The following is a 24,384-nucleotide window of genomic DNA, read 5'->3' on the forward strand; positions in this document are numbered from 1 at the left end:
AAGAGGATAAGATTGGACAGACCATTTCCGCAAAGAGGTAGCTCACCATTGGTGTCCCCCAGGGCTCAGTGCTTGGTCCACTTCTCTTTGTCATCTGTTCTTCAGAAAATATGGCCAATGTTAAGGACCTTTTGCTTACCAGTTTTGCAGATGATTGAGAGATGAGCGCAATCATAGGAACCCCCCAAGATACAGGGTCTATATTATATTCTCAAAAGTCGGCAATGTCGAATCTGACATTGTCGAAACGAGAATATCGAACACTCAGAATCTCGAGTGTGTAAATGGAAATCTCTGTAAGGGGAGATTTCCATTTACTGCAATGTAGTGCAGTCTCGGGGTTGGTATATTTAAGTAGCGGGGGTGTGGGGGGTTGCCCCCCTGCTTAAACCCATTAGGGTACTTTTTTCCTTTTTTTTTTTTTGTCTTTTTATAAGGTCGATGTTTGAAGACATCGACCATATGGTGTTGACCATATGTTGTATGATGTTTTCAAATGTCGATCTTATAATATAGACCCAAGATACAAACATTTTGCATGAAGGTCTAACACAGAACTGGCTGGTACCAAAGGTGCAGCTTAAAGCTCAGTGCCAAGAAATGCATAATAGTACTTTTTAGGAAGTTGACAATTCTGGAAAACTACCTCATCAGTATAACACCCCTTAGTGACTCATGCACATAGCAACCTGGATTTTGACCAACATGTGTCTAAAGTAGCAAGAAAATCATTCTATGTCACTCACCTTATAAGTATGGGCATGGTATCTAAGTCCAGAGAAGTCATTGTGAGACTGTGCTCAGCCCTCATCAGTATGTACATGACCAGGCACATGCGACCTGAGTTTTGACCAACATGTGTCCAAGGTAGTAAGGAAACCATTCTATGTTGCCCAACTTATAAACAAGGGCATGACGTTAAAGTCCAAGGAAGTCATTTTTGGACTGCATTCTGTCCTCATCAGGCCCATCATTGAAAACAATGCCCTATTCAGTAAGTACCTGTCCAGGCACATGCAACAACTGGAACATCCACAGGGGTCCTCACAAAAAGAATACAGGGTGTAAACACTATGCCCTGCGCAGATAGACTCAAAGTCCCAAACCTGCACTCTGTTTCCTACAGACTTCTGAGAGGCGATTTATGCCTGGCATACAAGGCATTGTTCGATGCCACCCTGATAGACCTTTTACATATCTGCGAAATAAATATCATCAAAACTACTAACTCCAAGGACTGAAACTTTGCTTGCGATTTAAGTAGGACAGGTTGAAAAGACAGGTATGTATCTCAGAGAATTCCAGAAGCAGAGACCTTCCCTAACTCTATTCAAGTGTAACCTTGACCAGTGAAAGGGAAATCTGTGTCTCTGTCTGACAAAGGCAGCAGAAATCATTCCCTAACTAACAACAATCCTTAAGATAGTATCTAAGCCAAAATAGCCCATGGATATCATTTAGGACTCACAACTAGGCTTATAAAGGCCCCAGTGGTCATTAGAATACTATATTAATACTATAAATTACTAGAATAAATTGTATTTATTTAAACCGTATTTGCTTTAATATTGCTACACACTCAAGTGTGCTAGCTTGCACTACACTTGAATTGTTTTTAGTGCTGTTTTAGCTGCTTTTCTGTAAAAAAAAAAAAAAAAAAAAAATGATCTAAGCTTGTTTCCTGCCATTCTGTAACTAGTCTAGTCCAGATACAGATTTGCTGTATCAAGGACTGTATGTAAGCTTCTGAGCCCCCCCCCCCAAGCCTTTCTGTGTTGGAGGGAAACCTTCTAGCTTATCAGTGGGAGTGGTAAGCACTAGGTAGCCTGTCTACCACAAGAGGAGTGGTTTCTGGCCCAGAATTTTTTAGTTTATTGGCCATTTGGGCAGTTTTTCCATCTCTTTCAACTTTCTGGTTTAAAAGCTCGCATTTGCGCTTGTTTCCCACCTTTCCTGTAACTAGTTCAGTCCAGATACAGATTTGCTGTATCCAGGACTGTTTCTAAGCTTTTGAGCTGTACCAAAGTTTGCTCTTCAATTTTTCCCTTAGATCTACTAGTTCTCTCCTCTCCTGCACTTTTACTAGATTATTAGTTTAGCACTTTACCAGACTTCTTGTAGCAGTTATTGTAACACACAAAAGTGCTACCAGCACTAAATGTTCTACAAGGAAACAGCTGCAGTACTCATTATTAATGCCCACCCTTCCTGGCATGTCTAAAGGTCAGTTCCCTCTGATTTCTCCTGTTAACCTGGTGAACTTGGGCATGCTGAGGCAAGGTAGCAACTGCCTCATGTAGTACACTGACAACCCTCTCCTCTTACCTCCCAACACTCAGATGTGTGAGAGATGCACTTATATATCCAAATTGGAAGCCATGCACTCTCCATTCAAGACTGGAATAGCTGGTCAAGAGGAGAAGATCAACACTTGCACAACACCACATGGAACACACAGCCCTCCAGTTCACACACCAGCATTGCCTTCACATAAAACCACAAATCACACACCCACCTTTGCGGAGGATCTCAATAAAAATCTACCCAAACAGCAGAGATGTCAAAGGCAGAAATGCACTTAACCACCACAACATAACGCAACACACAACTCTTCTAAACAGTGTGCCACTCAACCAAAGCCCTAAGGCAAAACAGCATGCCCAAAACACTAGTCATAGGTGGCTCGATAGTAAGGCACACTGATGTCCCACTCACAAGGTTGAACAAAGAGAAAGTAATAGTTAGCTGCCTGTCAGGTGCCAGGATCCACCACATAACTCATGCACTCAGGTCCCTCAGCAACAGGTACAAATATGACTTTGTCATTGTACATGTGGGTGTGAATGACCTGAGATGTACCTCCCTGGAAATCATGAAAAGAGACATGGAGGAGCTTTTGGATTATGTAGCCCAGGTTGGTATGACCCTAACCCTGAGCAACATCCTACCATCACCCAGAATTTCAACAATTAGCTAAGTTTCTGCTGTCATTCTAAGGGGATCCAGTATCTATCTGCATGGGACGACATGATTGACAGACCTTGATGCTTTGCCAGAGATGGCCTGCATCTGTCACCCCTGGGCTTCCAGATACTGGCCAAGGCTCTTGCCACCCCTACAATGCCTTTTTAGTTGGTATTCCAAAGACCAAATTACCACTGTAACAGATACAAATAAATCCAGTCTGAGAGTCATGCGGCTCAATGCTAGAAGTCTAAATCTCAAAATGCACTTGCTTGAAGCACTCCTTAAAATGTAGAACATCGACATTGTTAAATACTTGTTGGGTAAGAGATTGAAGTTCAGAAGAGGAGGTGACTGAGCATATCAGTGTGGAATAATCTGCATATTGTATGCATGTGGCTTGGGGGATGGCAAGGTGAAGGTCATTAATAAATATGGAAAAAAGTAGAGGTCCTAGGATGGACCCTTGAGGGACACCAAGTTTGACAGGTAGGTGAGTGGAGAGAGACTTGTGCCATAGTACGGCCTGTTGTCTTTTATCAAGGTAGGACTGGAACCACTTTATAGAAGATGTATCTAGTGACAGGGATTTCAGTATTTTGATGAGAATTTGGTGATTTACCATGTCAAAAGCTTTGGACAGATCAATAAATAGTGCTGAAGAAAGCTTGTTAAGACTGCGTTTTTTGTTGATACAATCTGTGAAGGAAAGAAGGGCAGTAATAGTGCTATGTGCAGCTTCATTTTAAAGTTGGGTTATGTAATGGATTGAAGATGTAGTTAAATGTAATTACACACACATAGACACACACACGCATTTCCATTTAAAGTCACAATTAATAGTGCTTATGAGGTGATTAGTGATATCATCCCTGAACTGGTGCTATAACACAATATTTTATTAGCCACAATCAATGCTGTTATGCTCACCATTGCCCATGCCCAAACTGGGACACCATGTGCGTTGTGTGTGCTTCCATGGATAATATGAAAGTTGTAGCACATTTTGTCAATGCTGATGATAAATAACACTGTGTATACATGCCGCCTAACAATGTGTGTCATGTGGTGTCCCAAACATGTGGCCAAACACACTGGGCTACTATTTTTTCATCTCATTATGACATGCAGAGAATACACAGCTTCTTCAGGAACAGATTTCAGCATGGTTTCTGCCAGATTCACATAAGAAACTAAAATCCCCTTCCACATTGCTGATATTGGTGACTGGCAAAGGGAATCAAGGATAAACACACCCACATACAGACACACATTTACACATGCATAACATGGTGGTATACACATCCTGTCATTGGACCAAGCAAACAGAAGCAACTGGAGACGTTCACCGCACCAGAGATAGAGATACTGCATATAGACTGTAGAGAGTCCCTCCATTTCTGACCTACAAATATCAACTCATGTGGCCTTCTTTTCTACTGAATCTTGGATGTACAATAAGCATCTATCCCTGAACCCAAGTAAAACCAAAATCATACAATTCACCCCTAAGAAAACTCCCTTAAATAAAATCTAGTTTGCTATCTATTCTCAAAGTAAGGAAATAATTGAAGGTATTAACCGCACAATACTCCTAGGAGTCACTATTGATGAATGCATGAAATTTGACCTGCACATACAACATAAAATCCTTAAAACTCACCAAAAAACTCAAAATTCTTTACAGACATAATCGCTTCCTAAGTCTCTCAACAAAACAAACCCTTGCTTCCACTTACCTACTACCCTCACTCATCTATGGTACCCCTCTAGTTACTAACCTCCAATCCTAATTGAAAGCTAAGCCTGAGACATATTACAACAAGACTGCCAAATTTGTGACAAATTCTAAATACTCTACCGGTCTACACTCCCTGAAGTGGCTGGAACTACCACACTATCTCTCCTACTTGAACTAACTACAGCTCACAAAGTGATCTTTAAACCCTTAGATTGTCCTGCTCTTAGTTCGATATTTAGCTACTACCAGCCCTCACATCCAAGAATCAGCAGCTCTTGCAGGTACACAAACCTAACCTCCTACCTGACCAGCTCCTTTACTCCTGCTCAGTAGCCAAAAAATGAGCACTGTCAATTAGAACAACCTAGAATACTGCCTTTTTCAAAACTTCAAATTGCACCTATACCAAGCCACCTTAGAACATGTATTACTGTGATATTTTCTTATCTGCTATCAAATAATAATGTGTGAAAATCCTCCCTACTCTAATATCTTGAAATGTATGTAATGTTACTCTTTATTTTGATGTTACCTGATTGTTTATCTTGCACCTATAGGTCATCTAATTTTTAGTATTTTTTTTCCTTTGTTGCATATATCTTGTATCACTGTATACATCATTGTATGCATTAGAATCCTTTTTGTTCATATACTGAGGAGGTTTTCTCCCTGGGTCTCCTGTGAAAATGGGATCTCAATGGCCCAATGGACTTTCCTGGTAAACAAAATGCAAATAAATAAATAAATAAAATGTCTTGTCTAAGGAGACCTGACATGCTTTCCATGTGTGGGAGTAGATGTAATTCATATAGTTCATAACTGTCTGTACTTTAATATTTGAATAAATTATCATACATATGTATGGTAATCTACTGTGTTTTCTTATTGTTTGGTTTTCTTTTCGACAAGGTTAGCTGTGGTGCGACAGTGACCACTATGTCTGCATCAGCCACTGTGCCTGCTCTTTTGTTTCCAGAAGTCCCCAGGCCTGTCTATAAGCAACCTTTTGAAGGTGATCTGGTGGCCTCTGTAGCCACCACTTGGGGAGTGCAAACTTCTTCTCTGAGAATGATCTGGACAGTTCTCCATGGCCACCAAGCAGCAAATTTGACACCTGACAATGACAGAGGTGATCTGGCAGCTGGGTGCCCACATTGGCATCTTAGAGTGTCTCCTTTTGCAGCTAATAAAGTTGATCAGCTGGGTGGCCCCATCCAAATAGCCAGAAGTGGCAGCTACCCATGATGTCAGCCATGGTGGTAATTCACATCTAGGTGGATTTACCTTAGTGCTGGTCAGGCTGGTCCTCTGTACTCCTCCCTGACCCCATCATTATGTCCCCCTTCGTTATGTGTCACTTTCCATAATCTGTAGTTCACTCCTTCTCATCACTAGTTATTCAGGGCCTCACCCCAGAAGCCAGATCTACTATTGCCCAGACCCATCTTATCTCCACCTTCTTCTATGCCTCACCAATTTATACTAATCTTTCCAAAAGCAACCTAAACAAATTGACCATTTCTTATAACAATATTACCAGGTTTGCTACCCATTTAGAACTCTTCACTGTCTAAATCTCAAACTTCTAAGATGGCTAGAACTAAATAACCAGCTAGAATTTAAACAACTCTCCATTATCCATAAGATTCTGTACCAGCCTAGAAATACTCCTATTCTCAGTAGCCTCCATCTCCCTCTACACAAACCTTACTACCCTTCGCTCAGCAAATAAACTACTGGTTACCATCCAGAAATCCCACAACAAGGCAGGTGATTCTCTTTTCTCTAATTCAGTGGGGAAGATTTGGAACAAGCTTCCCACTAAACTTACATCTCTCTCCTCATTACCACTCTTTAAAAAGCAACTAAAGACTCAACAGCTATGTCCTTGTACTAACCCTGACTACACCCCCCCAATATAACATTATAGCAATAACCCACGCCTGGGTGTGGGTAATGCTAAATTTACCCACGGTTGGCGTGGTTTGGTCCCGAGGGCGAAGCCCGAGGTACCAAACAGCCAACCTTGGGTAAATTTAGCATTACCCACACCCAGAAGTGGTTATTGCTATTATATATGACATTATTTAAGAAAAGAAACTATTCCTTTTCTTAAATAATGGCATAGTATAATGCCTGTTTACTGCCCTTCCGCAGATGCCTGGCATCCGCGGCAGTTCTGATGTACTGCGCCGCGCAGTACATCAGAGTTGTGAGCAAAAGCGGAGAAAGCAAGATCTCCGTTGCTTTTTTAGTCTCGCTATGTTAAATGAGTTTAACATGGCGAGACAGTTAAAATAAGCAACGGACATCTCCGTTGCTTATTTTAACTGTCTCGCTATGTTAAACTCATTTAACATAGCGAGACATAAAAGCAACGGAGATCTTGCTTTCTCCGCTTTTTTAACACTGTCTCGCTATGTTAAATGGGTTTAACATAGCGAGACAGCTTTAAAATAAGCAACGGAGATCTCCGTTGCTTATTTTAAAGCTGTCTCGCTATGTTAAACCCATTTAACATAGCGAGACAGTAGAGTTATACTAATGGAAAAAAGTCCGGGGGACTGGACCTTTTTCCATTAGTATAACTCGATTTACAACGGGCACGCTGGCCAATCAGCGTGCACGTTTTGGGGGGATCATGGTATAATATTCTATAACTCTCCTCCAATAACCCACTTTGCAGTATTAGCAACTTCATCCCTCACTCCCTTCTTAGTATCTTATTCCCAAGGAACTATCACTGAGTTTGCTCTTAACAACATTGCTTTCTTCAGTGAGCTGATATCTTCCACCTAGTATATAGACCAATATCTTCCACCTAGTATATAGACCAGTCTATTTCTTTCACTATGACTGTAATTACTTCTTCATGTACATATATTTAATAATTTTTTATTTCTCAGTGTTATATATTTTGTATAACCTATATACATCATTATAAAGGTACATTCCTACCCAATATACTTATGGTGAATATCAATCTCTTTCCCTTGGTAATAGTACTGTATTTTGCCTTGTTAAACTCGGTAGTCACAATCTGTATAATTTTAGTTCTGTATAACTCAAGTTGTTGAAGAAAATCTTCAAGTATATGTATTTTAGATATTTTTGGACTTTTGTTCTGTCTTGATTTATTTAGTTTAAAGTAAAGCTTATCTCCCCGGGCTTCCACTGAAAATGGACATGTATCCAGTTAGACTAGCCCAGTCAACAAATGTAAAATAAAAATAAATAAATAAAAATATTAGATAATCAAACATTTGAAAGTTCGACTACCATATGATCGAACTTTCAAAAATCCAAATATCTAATAAAAAACAATAAACTACACAAAACACCTACCTGAATGCTCTAAGCAGGGAGGCAAGCCCCCCTGTAACCCCCACACCCCCCCGATCTTTAAATATACCAACTCTGAGATTGCACTATAGTGCAGAAAAGGGAAATCTTCCCATTCCATGCTATATGGAGATCTCCATGATAACATTTGAACATTCAAAAAATCCAATCATATGGTGTCGACCATATGAGACTCGAAATTTTGAATGTTCAAACATTCAGTATAGACCCGTTATTCACCATCTGTCAGTCTTCATCTCTCTCTACATTTGCCCCCACCTTGTATCCTTAATGCCCCATCATGTTCTGTCTAGTATGTCTGCTTATTTGGTCTGGCTTCCTTTCCTATACCCTCCTCCCTTCCAGAACTACAGTGCTACCTTCCTCTTCTACCCTTCTTAAAATAAATGAAAAAATCTCTTATAAAAAAATATGTACTACCCCAACCCATCTTTCTTTCATGTCATGTGTGTTTCCCTGCTTTCTTTTCCTTGTTCCTCACTTAACTATTTTCCCTCTTCCACCCCATTTATACGATACCATGATTTGGCACTTTGCTGTGGTAGCCTGTATGTTCTGCTAACAGGACTGATACTGCAGCTATGAAGTGGTTTGTTGTGCATGTGAACAGAAGAATTTTGTGCAAATACCATGAAATCAGCACCTTACCCCCTCAACTCTTCAACTGAAAAGCAAAAACAAAAAAAAATGTGGATGTATGCCTAACATACAAAGCTATGTCAAACCCCGAGCTTTTGGACATGCTCCACTTAAAGAAATCCCAATCCCTCCGAGCTACACGCTCTTGGGACCTAGTCCTTGTCACCACAATAAATAGAACATGCTGGAGGGATAGATTCCTGTCCCAGAGACTTCCTATACTCTGGAACAAACTACCTATCTATAGCAAACAAAGCTCCTCATTAGCACTCTTCAAGAAAAATCTTGATGATTGGATGGGAGATAGGAAATTCACCCCAGGGATCACTTCTGTGGCTCTGCTTGACAGGGGCACAGGAAAATAATTTTCTTGGGTGGCAAAAGCCAGAGTATCATTTGGCTAGGCTTATATAGGCCATAGGGCCAACAGCCTAGCACCTACCTATGAACCTATGATAAAAGGAGGTCATTGTCCCACTGTACTCATCCCTCATTAGACCCATTATAGAATACAATGCCTTGTTTGGTATGTACCTCTTAAGACATCTGCAACAACTGGAAAGGCCTCAGAAATACCTCACTAAAAGAATCACAGGCCTAAAGCAGATGCCCTATGCTGACCATCTAAAAAAGCTCCAGCTATACTCTGTTGCATATCATCTACTCAGAGGCGATCTCTGCTTAACATACAATGCCATGTCAAATCCAGAGCTGTTGGACATGGTACACTTAAAGAAATCCCAATCCATTAGAGCCACATGCTCCAGGGATCTAAACATTGTCATCACAATGAACAAAACATGCTGGAGGGATAGGTTCCTGACTCAAGGACTCCCCAGACGCTAGAATAGACTGCCCATACATGTCAAACAGAGCACCTCTTTGGCCCTCTTCAAAAGGAACCTTGACGATTGGATGGAACATTGGAAATTCACCCCAGGGATCACATCAGTCACCCCGCTAGACAGGGATTCAAGGAAGTAAATATTGTGGGAAGAAATAGCCAGGGAATTTTTATGGCTAGGCTTGTATAGGCCCTAGGGCTTGATAGCCTAGTACCAACCTATGAACCTGTGTTCCTTCTGCTAACACATCAGAAAGGTGGCCAGTTGCATAACATGCACCCCATTCATTCAAGTCCTGTTTCTGTGCTCAATACATTTTAGTAAAAAAATATAATTTCTTCTTTTAAACTGTAGTAAGCTACTTGCAACAAATGTAACAGTGTATACACTGTTTGCACGGAGTGATACAGCACTCACGTTTTAGTTTAAGAAAATATTATTTTAACTTTTAAACTGTAATAAACTGCTTGCTACAATGCAACAAGGAGTAGTTACAGTTTAGACCACACATGGAGCACTATAGTACTCAGGTTTGACCACAAATGCAGTACCAGCAATAAAGAGAGATCTGAATCACATGATGGCACCCTTGAACACTTTGCACCCACGGCAGTTGCCCCTCTCACCCCATCTTACCTACACTACTGTATGTGAATTTACATAGCAGTCGACATGCTTCCTTTCTGATTACTGCAGCTTTCTCCATCACAGTGTTTTAGTATGCAGCCCTTTACCTGGCATGTTGTCACTATGCCAGAACTCACACATACAGATTCTGCATTAGTCCATATTATACTAAATTCCCTTTATTTAGTACAACATGGGGACTTATGAACACCCCTCATTGTTTTTTTTACATTATGAGTTTATTAGCTATCACAATGTTTAGAACCTGTAAACTCTTATGAATAATTTTATAGTTGCAGACTGTCACTGTCTAATGATCATAGCTGAAAAGGATCAGACTGACCAGCCCACAAATCCTGTTAGCAAATGTAAAATAAAAACATGTAATAAATTTACATACGCAATCATTGCAACTAAAGTATGTTGAGTGACCAGTTTCCAGTAATTGTTGAATACAGCGATATTTCTCAAAAAAAATGAATGAAGCTACAAATGCTGCAGGCAGCTTTTTTAGAATGTAGTGATGCTGACGTTTGTATAGCCATATCTAACATTTGTAAGGTCACGCCACAACTGATTGAATGGAGCAGGAAAATCAACTCAGCTACTTATAACTTTGAAAGAAAACTGTTATGAGTTAAAATGTTCACGTACATTGAACTGCTCCATTAATATGAACATTTTAAGAACTTGTCAAAGCTGCCTAAGAGGAAGTTCACAAAATTTAGCAATACAACTGATAAAATTTCCCTTGCTTTAGTTGCTAATAGCACAAGACTCCGAGGATCAATGCCGATTGCTCTTTTCTATTGGAAATCACTATTGATGTGATTACTAAGTAAACGCTAACAGTGATTCTCTTCCTCTGGGAGACTTTTTTCTTTCTTCAAATTACTGCAGCTGTTGAATTGATATGTAAGCTCCCAACATCAGATCGTGCAGAAGCACTTTTCCCACTGTAAAAAAATGCTTAAGCTTAACTTTTTGTGTTTCAGGCATTTGTTTTCAGCATTTTTGATGCTCAGGGTTTTGTTTTTCATTGTTTCATACTACAACCCACATGACATTGTATTAGGAAGAAAGGCTGAATATGGCATTATGTGATAGCCAGAAACTGGCTTAGATGAAGATGAGTAGAAGCGGAAATCTAAATGTAACTAGTTACTGAGCAACATGTCAGTGTCAATCCTCTTGGAAACCTCAGTACTGGGAGAGAAACATAACGGGAAAAAAATGACTTCTAGAAATTTGAGGTTTGCTCATCTTGGTACCATACTGGCTTTCTGCACAATGTAGGCTTGCATTCATGTCTGTTCTTGTCAAGAAAAACAAGCAAGAATAAACAGATATTCTACTAAATCTTGACAGAGGTAAGAAGATACCATATTATAATTTTGCAGAAAAAAGGCAGAAAGTGATGTGTGTTTGTTTTATGTGCCTATGACAAGAAAGCGTGGAGACAGTATGCAACAGAAAAATAAAAGTCTAACCTGTATGGAATTCTGAATTATTTCTTATCTTTAATTTTACATTGAGGATAGTGTCTAGCCTAGCACTGTTTATAAGGAAATTATACTTCAAGAAGTAGGTAGGTATAATTATGACCCTTCGAGATTTTTTTTTCTTGATGTCACCATTACTTATACATGCGCTGAGAAAGCATCATTTTGTGCAGATTGTTTATAGTAGGTATTCTGTAGGGCATGTAGATTTTCCCATATTGCCTATTTAATAAGTGTGTTGCAAAAATGAGCAAAGTAAAGCAGGGTATTGTTTTTTTTTATGTTACGGAAATTTCCTCCATTTAACTTCTCTATTTCATGTCTGAGTTTATTGTTTGTAAAACTATAGTTTAAAGAGAGAGTTTTCAACTTCAAATTTGACAGAAGGAAATTAGTTTTTTTAAATGTTGTTCCTTTTTTTGGCAGATTCAGCTAGTATGTAGAATTATTTGACTATACTACCCTGAATTTTTTTAATTGTATGGGCCCAATGGGTTACCCAGAGGTGTACATCTCATGGTAACCATTTTTGATTCAGAGACAGTCCAACCACAGTGCTGCAACTCAAACACATGCAGAAACATGGTGGGCTACCTTTGCAGGCATGCTAAATACTAATGAGGGATTCTAGGGATGAGGTATATGCTATCTAGCAATGTACTGTTTCTTGGAACTGCCTGTGAGAAGGCATTTATGTAGCCGAGTGATGCTGCATAAAGTAGCACAGCCACTCCAGGCCACTCACAATAATGAAGACAGCCATTTCTGTTGTTGTACATGCTGGTCAGGCTAGTAATCAGATTGTGTTGGTGTGTGTGTGTGTGTGTGTGTGTGTGTGTGTGTGTGTGTGTGTGTGTGTGTGTGTGTGTGTGCGTGCTCGTGATAGGCTGCATTTGTGAGTAAATGTGTGTCTACCTGGAGGCAGCAGTAGGGGGTTACTGAGGGCGATACGTTTGGTTTGTCTGTGTGTGTGTGTGTGTGTGTGTGTGTGTGTATTGGTGAATAGGTAAGTGTTTGCATGAATGCCATTGGGTCGGGAGGGTGCTATTTGGGAGTGCAGGTGGGTGTATGGAATGAATGAATATGTGTGGGGGAATGATGGCTGTCATACTTCCACACACTTCTAGACTAATGAGCAAAGCCTGCAACACTGGATCGGGGGAGCCACTAAGGATAAACCTACAGATGTGGTTTGGGGGGACACTAGACAGCAGGAAGAACTTCTAGCATCATAATGGCACTTGCACATAACAGGGATGGTGAGGAAATACTAGTCAACAAAGATACTCTAAATAGCTTGCTTAAAGGCACTTAATTAAAAATACAAAAAATGGTGTGGAAAACCACTAGAGACCTGGGTGAATATAAGCAGAGTGCCTTAAAGGCACTAAAAAGGAGTCCATCCCTGTACCCTCTCACTGAATATTAGTCCTCTGAGAAACTACTAGGCATCAGAGATACAATAAAGAAAGCAAAAGATTGTACCAAAAAAAGAAACTACAAAGAAGAGGGTTAAAAGGTTTCAAACTGTGTACCCTTGTCTCAGTAAATTCAGTATAAACCCACTGAGATAATTGTTAATGCACTATTTTTGAACATTTATTGGGGATTTGGGATGTTATTCAATACCTACAACAGTCCATGACATACAAGTGAGAGGGACTGGGAATGTTAGGCATACTTTTCAACCTCATTGTACAATAAAAAAATCAAGACAAAGCCAAAATTAATGGTGAGACAATATCTGGGACAGATTTTGGTTATTACTCCTACAAACTTAAAAAGTCCATAGTGTGATGATATGGGCTAGTGCCAGCATAGCCAGCTGGAGGTTTGTAAAGAATGATACGTCCTTTGAATATCAAACTAATTCATGCAAGATGCTTGTGTTTCAAATGCATTAGAACTGTTTGGCATTTGAATATAAAACTGATTTGCAAAATGCTTATGTTACAAATGTATTAGAACTGTATGTCATTTGAAAATCAAAATGTGTTTGTAAAGCTGCTAGTGTTAAAAAATGTATAAACAGTGGGTCCTGCTGGATAGAGAAGGAACATACATGTGAGACTGTATGTATATATGTTAGCAAAGGACACTGGAAGAGAAGGGGTTAAACAGCTAGCTTACTACTTACTCTAAGAAAAATACTGTTAATTGGACCATCTGTTGGGCCATGGAAGTACTTATCTTACAGTACTGAATAGGACCAGAGACAGCATGTCTAGAAGATGCCTTTGTTCATTAGCTCAGTAAAAAGAGGGGAAGCCCCAGGTCTGCCATAAACATTAGCAAAAGTATAGGAGTCGCATAGCATATGATAGGTTAGTACTAGGCTAGCTGCCCTTGCAAGCCACTGTAAGCCTAGCCAATCATCCCCTGTGAGACTCAAACTCTGCACCTTGTCTTTGTAAAACAAACACCTTAACCACTGGGCCACCCTCCAACCCCCAAAACTTTAGATATGCATCTTATAACATCTATGTTAACATCCTGTCTCAAGCTTCAAAGGGAAATAGTGTGAGAACCTAGAGTCAGGTGACCAGATGAGGTCATTCTGCCAGCCATCTTAGATATTTTAGATATTACAAAGATAAATCTATCAGTATTGAGTATCCTGTCTTGGGCCTGACAACAAGAAGGAACATTCACCACATCATCTGCTTTGCTCTATTAAGTAAGTAAGGAATAGTAATTCTCCTAGATTCAGTCAGGAAAATATAGTAAAGTTTAGTTTAGATATTGTTTTTCTTTATTTGTCCGAGTCTGTCCATCAATGTTATTTTCAGTATTTCCTGTTATTTGAACTCTGTGGTTTACTGTAAATATATATTCAGTATTTTCATGATCTTTTATTATTTATTATTAAATATGTTAAATATTTTATTGTGGCTGGTTCTTTTAGAAAGTATTTAACCTTTGAGAGTCCTTATATTTATTTGATGACCCTTTGTGGGCCACTCATGAAGGCCTAGCTGTCTTGGTCAACTATTACCATTTGTATGAGTATTAATGTTGCACACTGTAGTTGGACACCCTTTGTTAAGGGTCTTAGAGTAGCTGATTGTGGAGTGTATGGCGGCAGTGATAACTACCTCATACTCTGGGCAGAAGGGGACAGAGCAGGTAAATCTGTGCCAGCCTTTCACAGGTGTGTGTGTGTGTGTGTGTGTGTGTGTGTGTGTGTGTGTGTGTGCGTGTAAAATCAAATCTCAGTGTGTGTTAGCTACTTGGAGCAGGAATATGAAGCACTGGTTTCACAGAGAAAGTGGTGTAATATTTGGCTTGGGCACTCAGCTGAGGACCTAACTCTACAGCTGTACCAGTAGGGAGTCTTATTGAAGACCTGGAGGGAGACCGATATAGAAACCCAAACCCGGGCTGAGTGCGTTCCCTGTGTGCTGTTAAGAGAAATTGTGCTTGATGCAGAGAGATCTGCATCTGAAAATACTAAGTGTGTCCATTTGTATTCCAAGTGAACATCCCTTTCCAGTGTCAGTGGTGAGGATTCAGGCTCCTTGATTACTGGCCCAGTGTGGGGACATCGCATATTGGTGAGCAGTGGTGTGGATATTGAACTTATGTAGCCTGTAAGCAATTATCATTAAATGTGCACTCTCAAGTAGCCACAAGGTGAACATTCAGAGTTTTATATCACAATATTTTTATGTGTTTGCTTTTTGTAAGCTTGCTTGGTCAAGGAGAGCAGGCAAGGATGTCAGCAGAGGGTTATGGCAAGCTGACAAAGAACCAGTTGGCCAAGGTGTGCAAAGCCAGAGGACTGGTGTATGCCAACCTGACTAAACAGGAAATTATTTCAGCCTTAGTTCCACCTCAGACCAGCATCCAGGAGGATAAACCCATCTGGTGATAGGAAATTGCAGCCCTCAGAAGCAGGGCAGTTTAACTTTTCCTCAGAGGACTTAAAAATCCATCTGGAGTTAGAGACTTGAACTGGAGGCCAAATGTTTGGAATTAGAATCAGCAAAGAGACTGCAGCATTTGCAGGCTGAAGAAAATGAGAAGCAGTGTCAACATGAGAGGGAGATGCTGACTCTTTGCCAGGGTCATGGAGGTAATGGAGAAGTGAAAAATCAAATCCCAGAAGCAACTAAGGTCAGTAAATTTCTTTCACAGTTTAGAGAGGGTAATAATTTTGATAGTTTTATTCATATATTTGAATGTAAACAGTATAATGTTGACCAAGGGCTCTAGGTACGGTTGCTGACCCCCTTACTCCAAGGTAAAGCTGTAACTGCTGTTTCTTAGTTGTCTGATACTGATTGCTTAAACTATGATACAGTTAAAATGTTTATTGGAATGTTTTAAGTTGGCACCTGAAGTTTACAAAAAAAGTTTTATGAGCATAGGTGCAAGGCAGATGAAAGTTTGTGTGATTATATTGCTGAGTTAAACACTTATTTTCATAGGTGGGTGAGTGGGTGTCAGGTCACCGCTTTTCAAGAGCTGGCAGACCTTTCTGTGAGGAACAAGCCCTTAACACTTTGCCTGAGGACATGGGAATCTGGTTGGCAGACAGGGAACGCAACTCTACAGATGAGCTGAGGGAAAAAAGAGGATCCATACTTAGCAAGCAGAGCATCACTACACAGGAAAGGGATACCCAGTGCTTCCACTGGATATAAGGGAACCCATGGTGGGCAGACTAAACCACCCACAGAGTCCAGTCATGACAGGGGCAGCCACTAGTTGAGGTACATGGCCAGGATCAAGGGTTAAATGTTATAAATGTAACCAGTGAGGCCATGTAACATATAGATATCCACAGAGGCAAGGTGGGGAACAAAAGGCTGGGGAGCCAGTAAGTGGAAATAACAGAATGCCAGTGGTAAGTTTTCTGGATAAAACAGGGGTACCAAACTACCACCAGAGTTTGTGTTCTATCTTGGTGGATGGAAAATAAGCCACTGCCAAGAGAGACATAGCTTCTGATATAACCATTGTGAACCTGCAGTGGTTAAAGAGGAGCAGTACTTGCTTGGGCAGTCAACTCCAGTTAGAGCTTTAGGAGGGATCCCATTCCATATGCCTTTGGCCAGGGTCCACCTTGACTGGAAGGGTGGTAAAGGAAGCAAGCAATGGGGGTGTTTGAGGATACCCCTTCAGATGTCTTGACAGAGAATGGATTTTGATAATGCAGTACTTTGTGTGCATGCAGTGACATGCAGTCAGACTTGGAGACAAGCATGTTGGTCTGATAGCCTGGGGCAGACCCAGACAGACTGCATCCCTGAAGCCAGGACTGATGATGTGGCTAATTCAGGGAAGGATCTACCCTCCAACAGTGAGCCGGAAGATGAGTCATAGCTCCTGGGAGGTACTGAAGTTCCCTTGGACAGGGTGACTACAAGGGCAGAGGTGAGTGGTAGTAACCAGGGTGACTGTGAGGCACCTCTGTCAGAAGATACCAGACTTCCTATGAAAGGGGAGCTGGGAAAGTCACAAAGATAAAGCTGAGACAGGCTCAGCTCACAGACCTTACATTACAAGGATTGAGGGAGGTAGCTAGGGAGGTGCCTGATTCTCAAGGAAAAGGGGATTCTGTACACTGGAACAAAGGGTTACTGTATAGAGAATGGACCCCTGAGGGGAGGGCTAGAAGGTGAGGTAATACAGCAGTTGGTAGTGCCCAGACCCTACTCTCTGGGACTTCTAGCCATATCCCATGACATTCCTTTTGCATGTCATAAGTGGATAAAGTGTAACAAGAGACATATTATTCAGAACTTTTATTGGCCTGGGATTGCCAGGGATGTAACAGGGTACTGTAAGACCTGTGATCAGTGCCAAAATGTAGACAAGGTAAAATCTACTTTGATGCCTTTGCCTGTGATTGAGGAGCCATTACAGAGGGTAGCTATGGATAATGTGGGGCCTCTGAGTACCCCAAATTCCACAGGGAAGAAGTATAGCCTAGTGGTAGTAGATTATGCTACTAGATACCCTGAGGCAGGGCTCTGTCCTCTGTCAAGGCCAGAAAAGGTGGCAAATGCTTTGCTAGAGATTTTCAGCAGGGTAGGTTTCCCAAGAGAAATACTGACTGACAGAGGTGCCAATTTCATGTCAGACCTGCTGGCTTCTCTGTGGGAACACTATGGGGTGAAGCACCTAAAGACCACACCCCCTACCACCTCCAGACTATTGGTCTTGTGGCGAGGTTAAACTCTACGCTAAAGATTACAGGCATTTTCAGACCAGTTTGAGAGAGTGGGACTAATATTTGCTCCATCTATTGTTTGCATACAGAAAGATACTCAAATAACCCACAGGTTTTTCACCCTTTGAGTTGCTGTATGGGCACAGGGTGAGAGGACCTTTAGATTTGATTTGTGATGAGTACGACAGTGAGTGTGAATCTCACAAGGTGTCTGTTGTGGCATATGTCCTAAACCTTAGAACAAGACTTAGGAAGCTCGTGTGCTTGGCCAGTGAAAATCTGGCAGGAGCCCAACAGCAAAAAAGGTCTGGTATAACAGAAATTCTCAAGCCAGAGAGTATGCTGTGGGACAGCAGGCTATGGTGTTTATTCTTGTCAGACACAACAAGCTGCAGACTGCTTGGGAGGAACCCTTCAAAGTGGTAAATAAGGTCAGTGATGTTAGCTACATGATAGAACTGCTAGGCAGGAGCACAGACTGTACCATGTTATGATGAAACCTTACCATGACAGGGAAGCCCTTGTGCTAAGTATTTGCAGGACACATGAGGAGTCTGAGGAGAATCTATGGCTACAGGGAGCCAGCGAGCAAAATCTCAAGTTACTATGGTGGAGCTATGGGTTGCAGGCATATGAAATGACAGTGCAGCACTGTAGTGGGGTCAGCAATGCCAAAGCAGATGGAATCTCAAGACAGGGTATGGGAAAATGTTTTCCCAGACAGGATAATTCCTCTCAAGCAATGTTTCTCAAGGAGCACTTGAAAAACTAGCTTGAGCCTTCAAAGGGGGGAGAGATGTGATGATATGGGCTAGTGCCAGCATAGCCAGCTGGAGTTATGTAAATAATGTTATGTCCTTTGAATATCAAACTGGTTTATACAAGATGCTTGTGTTACAAATGTCTTAGAACTGTATGGCATTTCAATATCAAACTGATTTATACAAATGCTTATGTTACAAATGTATTAGAACTGTATGGCATTTGAAAATCAAAATGTGTTTATAAAGTTGCTAGTGTTAAAAATGTATCAGCAGTGGGTCCTGCTGGACATAGAAGGAATATACATGTGAGACTGCATGTATATATGTTAGCAAAGAATACTGGAAGAGAAGGGGTTAAACAGCTAGCTTATTTCTTACTTTAAGAAAAATGCTGTTAATTGGACCACCTGTTGGGCCATTAAAGTGCTTATCTCACAGCTATCAATAGGACCAGAGATGGCAAGTCTGGAAGAATCCTTTGTTCATGAGTTCAGTAAAAAGATTGGAAGTCCCATGCACTGCTATAAACCGTAGCAAAACTTTAGATATGCATCTTATCATATATGTTCTAAAATCCTGTCTCACGCTTCAAAGGGAATAGTGTGAGAATCTAGAGTCAAGTGAACAGATGAGGTCGTTCTGCCAGCCATCTTGGAAATTTTAGATATTACAAAGAAGATGCTGTCCGGTTCGATTCTCAGCTAGAGCGTCTTCTACGTGGAGACATGCGTGAATGGGCATACCTTCATTGAAGGTTGTGCGTCAGGGCTGGTAACTCGGCACATAAAAATCAACTACCAATCATTAGCGGACCGGAGGTCTGCTGTGGCGACCCCTAACTGGGAAAGGCCGAAAGACACGACAACAACAACAAAGAGAAATCCCTCCATATTGCATATTCTGTCTTTGGCCTGACAACAATAAGGAACATTCACCACATCATCTGCCTTGCTCTATTAAGTAAGTAGGGAATAGTAATTCTCCTAGATTCAGTCAGAAAAATATAGTGAAGTTTAGTTTAGATGTTGTTCTTTATTTGTCCGAGTCTGTCCATCAATGTTGTTTTCAATATTTCCTGTTATTTGAACTCTGTGGTTTACTGTAAATATATGTTCAGTATTTTCATGCTCTTTTATTTATTATTAAATATATTTAAAACTTTTATTGTGGCTGGTCCTTTTAGAAAGTATTTAACCTTTGAGAGTGTTTATTTGGTGACACTGTGTGAACCACTCCTGAAGGCCTAGCTGTCTTGCTCAACTCCCATTTGTATTTGTATTAATATTACACAGTATAGTTGGGCACCCTTTGTTAAGGGCCTTAGAGTAGCTCATTGTGAAGTGTCTGGTGGTAGTGATAACTACCTTAAACTCTGAGCAGAAGGGGCACAGCAGGTAAATCTGTCCCCGTCTTTCCCCGGGGTGGGGTGTGTGTGTGTGTGTGTTTGTGTGTGTAAAATCAAATCTTAGTGTGTGTAGAGAGCTACTTTGAGCAGGGATACTAAGCACTGGTTTTGCAGAGATAGTGGTGGAGGACTTGGCTTGGGCACTCAGTTGAGGGCCTAACTCTACAGCTGTACCAGTGGGGAGTTTTAATGGGGACCTGGAGGGAGACAGATATAGAAAACCAGACCCCAGGCTTAGCGTGTTCCCTGTGTGCTCTTAAGGGAAATTGTGCTTGATGCACAGTGGTCTGCATCTGAAAATACTGAGTATATCCATTTGTATTCCAAGTGAATGTCCCTCTCCAATGTCAGTGGTGAGGATTCAGCCTTCTTGAGTGTGGGGATGTCACACATAGTATGACATCTTTTGCATTACCATGGATTTACTGAAGGATATGAAATGTGAAACTGTAATGTTTGGAATTAATGGCTGTCTGTAATCATATGTATTTTACAAGGGCAGGGAAAAGGAGATATTAGGCATGGTCTCAAAACACACAGGGACAGGTATGAAATATGAGGTATGTAGTGTGTCTTGTGTGTGTGTTTGAATGTGTGTCTTGTGTGTATATGGGAGAGTGAAAAGGGGTCAGGGTGCAGCATGATACAGATGCTGACACTGTTAGCTACCATAGGAAAATGCTGATTTGCAGTAGTAACATAGCCTTACAGAAATACAAATTAGCCAACAATGAGGTTTTTCCTCATTGCAGTAATGTGTCTGTGAATCTCAAAGTAGTACATCACTAGAACATGCCTTTCTTACCATCACCCTTAATGCATGTGTTTTTTTTTCCCAAATCTTAGGTGCATGGACATGTGTGTGGGCATTCATGTGTGTGTGCATGTTGAGAACTGTAGCAATGATAAAAGTATAGCTCCTTGCTGCAGCCTGGAATACTTTCCATATGACATTTTTTTCTTCTGGTCATCTGCTCTGTTGGGTGGGTGCTGACCATGATATTGCTTAGACCACTTAATGGCCTAGTGACAGCTCTGGTCCTACCTATATAGACAGTACATCTTAGCAAGCTGTGTGGTGTAAGCAGAAAAGTACAATAACTGTGTGATCTGTCTAAATTTCTTGTTTAACAATTGCCTTCCCTATGTTACAAGTCTTTTCCTATAACGTTCAGCTAGAAAAATATCTTGGGTAACTTAAAATTAGTCGGTAATGAAACAGAGTCTCATAAAATTATGGTCAGACTTCTGTAGCTAAAATGTCTATACAGTAGTACAATCACAGGGTAGTTAGGGCAAGTGTTGTGTTAGGCATTGTGTTGTTGAGCCTTGGGATTTTGCAGATAGTTACCCTGTGTGGTTTTGTGGCGATGGCATTGACCTTAGTGAGGTCGGGCTAGACATTTTTAATGTGCAGTTGTCATTGTTAGTACAAGATGTAATAGTAAATACAGTGGTTGACATTTGAAAGGGTGAGGTGACAGATTATGGGGCAACGTAGAGGGTAGAAGAAGGGCCAGCTTAATTAACCAAGGGTATTTGTCCCCCCTTGTGTTTGTGCTGCTTCCCTGGTTAGTCAATTGAGCTGTGTTGCACTGTTTGAAAAATAGTGGTTGTGGTTAGTGAGTGTTAGCATGCTGCTACTTTTGGTTGGTTTTGCTGTGTTATCCAAGGACTGTAATATCTAGGTGTGCATTCTACCATGCAGCCAAAGCTGGTGATTTTGTGCTGATTTAGTTATTGTGATATGTTATGGTATTTATTAAAACTGATTGCAAAAGTCCTTTATATTTTACTAGTTTTGGTGCTGACAGTGACAAATCAGTTTATGTTCAGTACCCCTCTAGTTTAAAAAACATTAATTTCGTAAACTAAAAATATAGCACTATTAAATGGCAGGTAGTTAATATAACCGAATTACAGACCACAATAAAAAATACCACCAAGGATAAACTTGGGATTTTTTACTTTTCTACATGTTTCACACTTTTGTCTTGTATTAAATAGAGTTCTGCATTTCTCCTTGACAGTTCATTAATTCCAGAAAGTCATTCATACGGTTCTTTTCTGATAATATAATGCATTCTTAAATTTGTCTTATGTAAGCTTGCAGCCACAATACTAAGAGAGGTTGACAGCACAATGACTATAGACAATTGTTTCTTTTTTCACTTTTGATTGATACATTCACATAATTCCTCCTTCTATAGGTTATAATAGTATAAGAAAACCAGATTAAAGATTACTATGTTCTACGTCTAACTTAAATATTTACACTGCTCATTCTATTATGATATGTCATTTAAAGATATTTGTTGCAGTACAGAAGAAATTGCAATTCTGTCGTAATTCTGTCACTCATCCAGTTTATCAGGACAATTGAAATCTGCTAAGTAAAGCTACTTTGTCAAGCTGAAACTGTTGATAATTCTATATGCATGCTGATGTTTGTTTCAAATGTTAAGTTTCAGAGACAAGGAAAAGATGTAGAAAAAGTGAAACAAAGATTGATAGAGATTGCGAACTATGTAGATAAGGTAAGTACATTTGTATAATGGTGTCAGACATGTCTGTCCTTTTAAAATATTTTAGTCTAACTGAAAATTGTTTTCTTGGCAATTCTGATATGCCTTCTTTCCATACATTTGTGCATGCTTTTCTGAACATGTATTTTCTGACGTGTTTTTACCCACTAATGATAAAGCACTGGATTATTTTATTTTATGCTACTAATAAAGAATACATTTGCACATTAGTACTTAATAGATATTAACAGATATTGGTTTTCAAAATAATTGCTTACAGATAGTTTCTGGTGTTAATAACATTTATTTTAATAGCTGCAGTAATAAGATGGTGGCCAGGCTGTGAGTATTCCTTACCATTGATTCTGGTGTTAGAAATGTGGACTTTTTGATTTTTTTTTTCAGAAACTGTACTGTTATTTTTTCCATAAAAGAAAACTAGCATTATAATACATAAGTAAAGACTACATACTGCAAATTTCTTGACACATCAGTCAGAGTAACTTGAGGCACAAGTGAAACAACTGATGAGCATTTAGGGGAAAATCTAATTGCAACAAAATTGCTGTGGTGTCTATAGCAAAGTCATTTATGCAATGGTGTTTGTAAATGCTAAAACCTGAACTCATATTTGACTGCATTTTTGTTGTGACCATGTTTCATTTTTTTGCTAGCTTAGGTCAATTCAAAATTTGGATTCAGAAGATACAAATATTCCATTCCATTTTACAGAACACCTGTCATTGTTTAATAGTACAGTGCACAATAAAAGAGATTGATCCAAAATATTGCTGTGAATAACATACAGATGGCAGGGCTGTTCAGGCATGAAGAGAAGGAAGGAGATAATAAACACCTGCTGATGGTGTGTAACTTAGTCATATGACACTATTAGCCTATCAGGCAAATTAACAACAAAGCCATCATCTGCATGCTATGTTACAAGAGTGACAAGATGGGAAACCCTGACAAAAAGCACAATAGCAGCATCTTAGGCAAAGACAAAGTGAATAATATATCACTGTGCAGCTATACCTGTAATTTGCAGCTTCTTCATTTTTTTTTCTTTTTGAGACTTTCTCCTTCCTGTAAATGTAAGTAACCATTTGAAATGTCGAGAGTCTGATTGCAGAGTCCTGAAATGCGAAGAATGAAAGACTGAAAATTATGACTTGCATATTGTATATTGAAATTGCCATTTCTTAGAATATTACAATTTCTCTGGGGTATGGTGATCTTTTATTTGGTGTGTGTGTGTGTGTGTGTGTGTGTATATATATATATATATATATATATATATATATATATGGATTCACTTTAGAAGCTCGAAATACTGAAATATCAGATGTGAGTATTTCATGCCCATAAAGGCAAATCCAGGAAAGAACAAAAACTCAGAAGAGCGAAATTCAAGATCTCGCATACCGGAGATTTTGAACTAGCGCTTCTGGTGTTTCGCTGTGGTTATGGATTCAGGTAAGTGCTTATGTGTTAAGTGTTTTGGGTAAGGGCTGTGGTGCGTGTTAGTGTGTTTTGTTACTGTGATGTGTGTGTGCGAGGAGAATGTAGCTTGTGTGGTGGTGTTTTATGTGTTTTTGTATGTAGTGCGACCTCAGAGTTATAATATATAAGTGGGGGGTGCAGACAGGCGTGCCTCACTGCTTTTATGTAGGACAGAGCTTGTGTTGTGTGTGGGGAGGAAGGTGTGTGTTTGTGTGTAGCAAAAGCGCTAATTCAAAATCTCCGCTATGCGAGATTTTGAATTTTGCACTTCTGAGTTTTCGTTCTTTCCTGGATTCAACTTTGAGCACAAAATACTGAAATTCGATAT

The 24,384-nt window shown here is 40.0% G+C and overlaps 1 protein-coding gene across 1 annotated transcript in view; it reads left to right on the forward strand.

Moving 5' to 3' along the window:
- ADAM12 (ADAM metallopeptidase domain 12) overlaps window positions 1-24,384 on the forward strand; it is a 2,765,134-nt gene that overhangs the window by 1,590,037 nt on the left and 1,150,713 nt on the right. Inside the window, exon 8 of the mRNA XM_044056180.1 lies at window positions 22,494-22,565. Within this exon, the coding sequence (XP_043912115.1) occupies window positions 22,494-22,565 (72 nt within the window). The remainder of the gene's footprint in view (window positions 1-22,493; window positions 22,566-24,384) is intronic.

This window comes from Protopterus annectens, chromosome 14.part0 (genome assembly GCF_019279795.1).
Source record: "Protopterus annectens isolate FY-2018-M chromosome 14.part0, PAN1.0, whole genome shotgun sequence".
NCBI lineage: Eukaryota > Metazoa > Chordata > Ceratodontiformes > Protopteridae > Protopterus > Protopterus annectens.